This window comes from Castanea sativa, chromosome 5 (genome assembly GCF_040712315.1).
Source record: "Castanea sativa cultivar Marrone di Chiusa Pesio chromosome 5, ASM4071231v1".
Classification (NCBI taxonomy): domain Eukaryota; kingdom Viridiplantae; phylum Streptophyta; class Magnoliopsida; order Fagales; family Fagaceae; genus Castanea; species Castanea sativa.
The window spans coordinates 18,846,890-18,854,055 of record NC_134017.1 but is presented as its reverse complement, the minus strand read 5'-3'; the positions used below and the strand labels follow the sequence as shown (position 1 = coordinate 18,854,055).

The 7,166-nt window shown below is 33.0% G+C and overlaps 1 protein-coding gene across 1 annotated transcript; it reads left to right on the top strand.

The window, feature by feature from the left end:
- Window positions 1–2,063: 2,063 nt before the first annotated feature.
- On the top strand, window positions 2,064–2,603 carry LOC142634859 (uncharacterized). The gene has a single exon (XM_075809109.1). It carries the CDS (start codon window positions 2,064–2,066, stop codon window positions 2,601–2,603), a length of 540 nt encoding a protein of 179 aa, XP_075665224.1.
- Window positions 2,604–7,166: the final 4,563 nt, after the last annotated feature.

Here is a 7,166-nt window from a genome sequence, read left to right as displayed (position 1 = left end):
TCTAGCTATGCAGAATGGGATATACGTGCTACTTGCTATCAGATATATGATTCAAGCGTCAAGAAAATTAACCAGGAGGGTCTCAAATATTTTGATGAGCGGAAGTATGAAAAGGCAAGCGAAGTTGTGGTTTCTGTTAATGGAGAGATACATTACTGCGGCTCAATAGGCGTGGTAGAGTTGAATGAAAGCAATACATTGCTAGATAAGTTCACAACTGATCTAAAAACCATTCTGCATCAACTTTTCTAATTGTAATAACTTTTGTCCACCTTTTATGTGGGTCCTTATTATATTATTGAAGTAATGAATAAAAGTTTCTCATTGTAACTTGTAAGAATTTTATTTTGCTTGAAATTACCATTGCTTGGTGAGGCCAATTTCCTTTGAAATTGAGTTGGATGACCAAGGTTACGAGATAGATGATTCAGAGGTCGTCTTTGAGGTGGGTTAGGCGGGCTTAGTGGCAATTTAGTTGAGCAACTTCTTTCTTCTGGTTCCTGCTTAATTAAAAGATTATACACTACAAGCTATATTTGTGTATATATATGGAAGTATATATTCTAACATTACATGTTTATCGGAATATATTAAGAGGATTCAAAAAATTAGATATTGTTTTTTTTTTCTATCAAAAATACCCTTAAGTTAATTAACCAACAAATTAAAAAATAGGGTTAAAATAGTAAATTGGCAAAAAAAAGTTAGTTATTACTTTTTTTATTGTAAATAATACCCCTACCTAAAACTTAAAAATAAGGTTAAAATAGTAAATTGACAAAAATAATAAATTTCTACTTTTTCGTTGAAATGCATTCCGGCTTCTAATAAACTCTTACTTTTACGTTGATTTAAATTCCTACATCTACTCACTAACTTCCTATAAAATAGGATCACTCTTTTGTTAGTTTTAAAACTCCTCTAATCTACAAAACTTACTCTACGTATTCATCACACTCTTAGATTTTTTTTTTTTTTTTTTTTTTTTTGTGATTGGAAAAAGTAAAAATCCCAAATTATAATAAATACAAAATTATTAATCTGTATCCAAAAAAATAGAAGAGTCTCACGCGCATGCTCAAAGGCTAGTTTACTATAATTGTGTTCGTACACGTAACTATATTTATGTTCCAATATTTGAAGAAAATATCATATGTCAAAATTTTAATGGAAATTTTAAATATATATAATAGAATTTATATTTAATTAAAAGTATTTATTAAAATAATGACCTACATGTAAAATTGTAAAATTTCAAAAGCTTATGTGGCATAATAATATAAGCTCTTTAGAGAGATAATACTATGAAATATCATTAAATGGGTAAAAAACGAGAAACCTCGGGGAATATAATATATTTGTTAAAAAAAAAAAAAAAAAAAACTAACAAACAGACCTTTTAATTCTCACACATCCCCTATATGGCTATATATGTCAATGTTCAACAAGAGCAGCTAATTAATGATGATGTGTACTTATGCCACTTTTCTATTGGATTGAAAAACCAAAGTAGGATGCTAATATATACCTTCTCTAACATGCATGGCTTTGACCTCAGATCCATTCAATAACTAATTAAAATGATAAAAATAACCTTATTTTGACTGTAGAATGTAATTGAGTGTGGTTAAATAAGTCTCTAAATTCGGAGGCAAACTAGTTCCTACGCCATCCATTGGACAAAAAAACAAACAAATTGCAACTAAATTTTGGGCTTTATTTTTAGCTTCACAACCCGTATCAGTTCTGTAGTTATCCTTATGACTGTGATACCTGATAAATCCGTATAGAATAATGTCAAAAGGCACCAAGGTGAGGACCAAAAGGTTTGGACTATATGTTCCAGTTAAAAATAGTCCCAGTTAAAAATTGCTATGTGATAATAATTTCTGTACAGTTAGAAGCTATAGAGGCAAACCTTTGTTTCTTCCATGTTATTCTCCAAAAAAAGTATTAAAAAAAATAGAAACTAATAGTTTGACCATTATGAACTAGTTAGTTTTTACAATATAAATAGGCAAAGCCGATATTTTTCAATAGGCTCTTCCATTATGTTGTAAGAAATGGCCATGAAAGTTGGTGTTTCTGATCTGTGCCTCCTAGCGATTCCAGCTATACTTTCTCTCTTGCTTTCGAGCCACTATTTTGCAAAAGCTGATAATGAGATTGGCAAGCCCCTAATAATCAAAACTTGCACCCAAACTGAGTTTCCTGATGTGTGCACCTCAGTTTTGGAGTCAGATCCTCGCAGCTCAAGTGCAAATCTTACTGTCCTTTCTAGGATTGGCTTGGAGTTGACTGCAACCAAAGTTAATGAGACTACTGCAGAGGCGTATAAGTTGTTGATCAATGCAACAGAGTATTATCAATGGTCAATGCGTTCTGCTTGTTTTTATGAATATAATTCAAGTGTGCATAAAATTTACAAGGGTATCGAATATTTTGATCAGCAAAAGTATCACAAGGCAAACGAAGTTGTGTTTCTTGTTAATGGAGAAATACATACTTGCAGTACACGAGACGTACCAGAGTTAACTGGAACCAATACGTTGCTATCAAAGTTCACCACTGATCTACAAACGATACTGCATCAACTTTACTAATTGTAATAATTATAGTCCATATCTTTTTTTGTGATTCCATATGAATTAATAAAAGATTATTGATTTAGCAAAAAATAAAAATAAAAGATTATTGAAGTAACACAAATTAATTTATTTTGCTTGAAATTAGCATACTTGGCGTGATCAATTACCTTTGAAAAGATTAACCCCTGAGCTAGAAATAATACATCCAACCACACAAATCTAGTCTCTTTAAGTCTCATGCTCTTTTCTAAAAAAAAAAAAGTCTCATGCTCTTAGCCTCATACTCAATCTCTCCAAACTAAGAAAGTTAATACCGTACCGGAGGCTGTACCGGTTTGGCCAATAGTACGATATATTTCGGATACCGATCAATACTGGTGTACCGTTTCGGGTTTACCGCTATTTTATATATATATATATATATATATATATATATTAGCAAAGAAAATTTATAAGTTTAAAGTTAAAAAAAAAAAATTATCTAGCAAAGATATAAATTATAAATTATATATATATTAGCAAAGATAATCTATAAATTATCTTTGATATATATATATATATATTTATATATACATATATTATATAGCATTTAGCAAAGAATCTGCTAGAGAGAATAGAATCTTTAAAACCCTTGAACCAACAGCCCCCACCTATTCGTGTAACCAAACACAGTTAACAAAAAATAAATCCAATGGTGTAGAAGCTTGAAAACCCTTGAACCAATCTTAACCGTCCATTATTAGGTCAACCTCCTTATAAAAGCCTACAATACACATTTTCATCTTCCTCTGTCTCATACTCTCATTACCGCCTCTGTCTCATACTCTCATTGCTGCCTTTGTCTAGGGTTTTCACTCTCTTAGCGCAGCACAACTTAGCTTCACAAGACTCAGCCTTGTTTGTCATTTTTCTCATCTGGTTTTCGCTGTTTTCATTTACCGGCCAAAACAGCCGTATTGCACCAGTACTGCTGGTTTTAGCCTGTACGACCGGTACGCAGCCGGTACGACCGGTAATTTTTTGATACAAAACAGGGGTGTACCTGTATCGGTGCACTGGCCGGTATGGTATATACCGGCTGTACCAGCCGATACGGTACAGTATCACCCACACTGCTCCAAACAAACCTCCCAATTTAACAAAATCAAGGAAAATCGGCTTCCAAGATTCCCAAACACACTCTAATTCACAATATAAAAGGTAAAAAATTTGTGGTTTGCACATGTGTTTTAATTATGGTTTGAGTTAATTAGACCAAAAATTATGGGAGATACAACGATTTTAAAATAAAAAGTAAAAGCCTAGAAAATTTTTATTAAACTAAAATTTTGATAGAGATTTAATTCGTAGCATTGATAATGAGATTATTGTGTAACGATTTCAAAAAAAAAAAAACTCATAGAAGAAAATTGTAAAACTTTATATATCTGCATATTCTTTTTGTCAATATATGAAATTATCTTTTTATTAGATTTTGAATAATTTCAGTTTCTTAATGACCACAGTAGAAAAAATTTCTAGAATCGCCACTACATTTAGTGTGGTTAACCTACACCATCAATTGGACAACAAACCAAACAAATTCCAACAAATTTTTGGGCTTTATTTTTAGCGTTACCAATTTAATTCCTTGCATCGTTATCCTAATGACTTGGACAATAAATCTGTTGTTTGGGAGGGAAAATTATTGTGTACTCCTGGAGTACTATAAATGCGTTCTCCCTTCTCTCACATAAATGATGGGTCCCACTAATTAAGTTCATGGTGGGACCCACCATTCATGTGAGATGAGAGACTACACATTTATGGTACTCCGGAAGTACCTAATAATTTTACGTTTGGGAGAAGGGAAATGAATGAAATGAAAATGAATGGAAAAAAATAATTTTAGAATATTCTTGTCTCTCATTGTTTGAAAGTTTTAATGAAGAAAATAGAAAATTTATTCCCTTATTTGGGAGTTTGAGTGGAAGGGAATAGAATGAGTAGGAGGAAACACTCATTCCTCTCTATTCCCTTATAATCTCAAATTTTCATTCCCCTCAAAATTAGGAAGAATGGGAGGGAATGAAATTAAATTTCTTTACTTTTATACTAAAACTCTCAAAATACTCATACCAATTTTGTCCTTTATTTTAAAATAGGAGTCTAATAGTGGTATTGTCATAAAATGATTTCATTCATTTATCTCTATATTGCTCTCAAACAATATTACTTACTTTCCATTTCTTTCTATTTATTTCCATTCCTTTATTTTTTTTTAATTGAATCACTTCCTTCAACTTTCTTGCATGCATCCTTCCTTCTAATTATAATCCACATGCTTTTTTACTCTATAAACAAGTCGTCAAAGTTGAAGGCGTACTAAAATAGAAATAGACAAAAAGTGTAATATATTAAGAGATTAAATTCTATAAGAACGTGGTATAAAACTCATATTTTACCTTTGTATCCAAACATACTACATTATCTTATCACATATTTAAGAATAAGCACAACCACACTCAATTAATTATAATACTTATATATAAATCCAATCAAATTGTGAATTTATTGAAATGTTATTAGGTGTAGTAGAATGTATTGAATTTTAAGTAAAACTAGTCGCAGACCCGCACGTTGTGCGTGATAATTTTTTTAAAGTGGTCTCATTAAATATATATTTTTATTATTATTATTAACAATTGGTTTTTCATTATCTTTTAAGTTAATTAAAACCTTATATATTCATTTTTTTAAACCTTTACATATACGTTTTATTTAATGTGAATCTTTACATATACCTTAAGTAAACTCTCTCTCTCTCTCTCTCTCTCTCTCTCTCTCTCTCTCTCTATATATATATATATATATATTCCACTTCATTAGATGCGTAAAACCATAGATTATAACTCCATAATGATAGTGGTGACTAATTAGTTTTATCATTTTTTTTCAATGATCTCATTTGTAACATTTCTTACCATTATCGTTTATTTACTAATTGATAAGAGATTTTAAAATTTTATTTCTTATGTAATTCCAATTATTACTGGGGAACATGTCCTTTTTAGTTATGATTAGAATATGGTTTTCATGGTTAGAATTTGATTAGTTTTAAGTTTAAATGTAGTACTATGATTCTATTTAATGGTTGATTATTGATTTAATTTTTTAAGTGAATGTAACAGAATCATGTATCACACCGCAATTTTAAAACAGGTTTCTCTGTTTGCTCTGGTTGTTAGGCTTTGACTTTTGTTGCACAGTAGCATTGTTTGTCCCTTCGGTACGAAGGTGTTGTTTTGTCTCCGAGGAATAACTCAGTTATTCTTCAGCTAATTGGGTTTTTCCGATTGGGGTATTGGGAAACAGGAGAGGTGTGTATTGGCTATCATCCAATGGAAGATCTTGCAGAAAACTGGAGCCGTCTCTCGCTATCAGAAAGGGAGGGTCCTAGATGTAGACTTACTAAGGAAGATAGCACCTTAGATTATTCCATTGCTGCCAAGTTTCTTGCCAAGAGAGCTCTCAATGTTAACGAAATCGCTAGAACCTTTACGCCATTGTGAAGGGCTCGTAATGGTTTCCAAATCCAGAATCTAGGCAACCACAAAATTCTATTCACCTTCGATAACAAAGATGATGTTGACAGAATCCTCCTAAGTCCGCCGTGGAATTTTGACAAATACCTTGTGGTGATGCAGTGCTATGACAAAGATAGCTCTTTGCGGGAACTTCGTTTTGATAAAGCAAGTTTTTTGGTTCAATTACATGCTATTCCACTACGCTATATGACAATGGAGGCAGCTGAAAAAATAGGCGATGTCATTGGGGAAATTACTCGACCTGCAGAAGCCAAGGATGCAGATGGTGGCTATTTTGTTCGTGTTAACGTCGCCATTGACTTATTTCTTCCTCTGTGCCGTGGGCGACTTACCACGCTAGAGAATGATAAACAGATTTGGGTGTGTTTCAAGTATGAGAGACTCCCAAACTTGTGCTATTGGTGTGGTCGTCTCACTCATGCCGACAAGGACTGTGAGTTATGGATTGAAAGTGAGGGGACTCTCCGACCTAAGCAACAACAATTGGGCCCTACTATTCGAGCTCCGGTGTTTGTGCCTTCAAGGAAGAATGTAGTCTCGGTACCAAGTTTCTACAAGGCCATGAAAAAGACTAGTCACATTAATGCCAATGTTTCCATGGATTGCGATAGTCCAGTTCAAGTCACGGTGAATCAAGGCGAAACTGAGGCAACGGTTGATCTGAATAGGAAGGAGGGAAGTGATTTGATAGGAGTGGACAGTCCAATCGTAGATCATAACGTCAGGCTGGATGTTTCTTCCCATATAGTAACGATTCCAACTACTCAATGCGATGATAATCAATGCGAGGATAATTGCATGATCATTAGGGACGCTACCCCCACTACGGACTCAGATACGAAACTTAAGGGATTCGACACACAATTAAAGGATATTGATGATGAGCTGGCCAGGTTTGATTCTGCAGAATTTTTGCATTTAAGTTTCTATGGACCAGAACCACGTGATTCTTCTGAAGAAGCTGTATCTCGTCGGTTTCTCTGGGATTCGT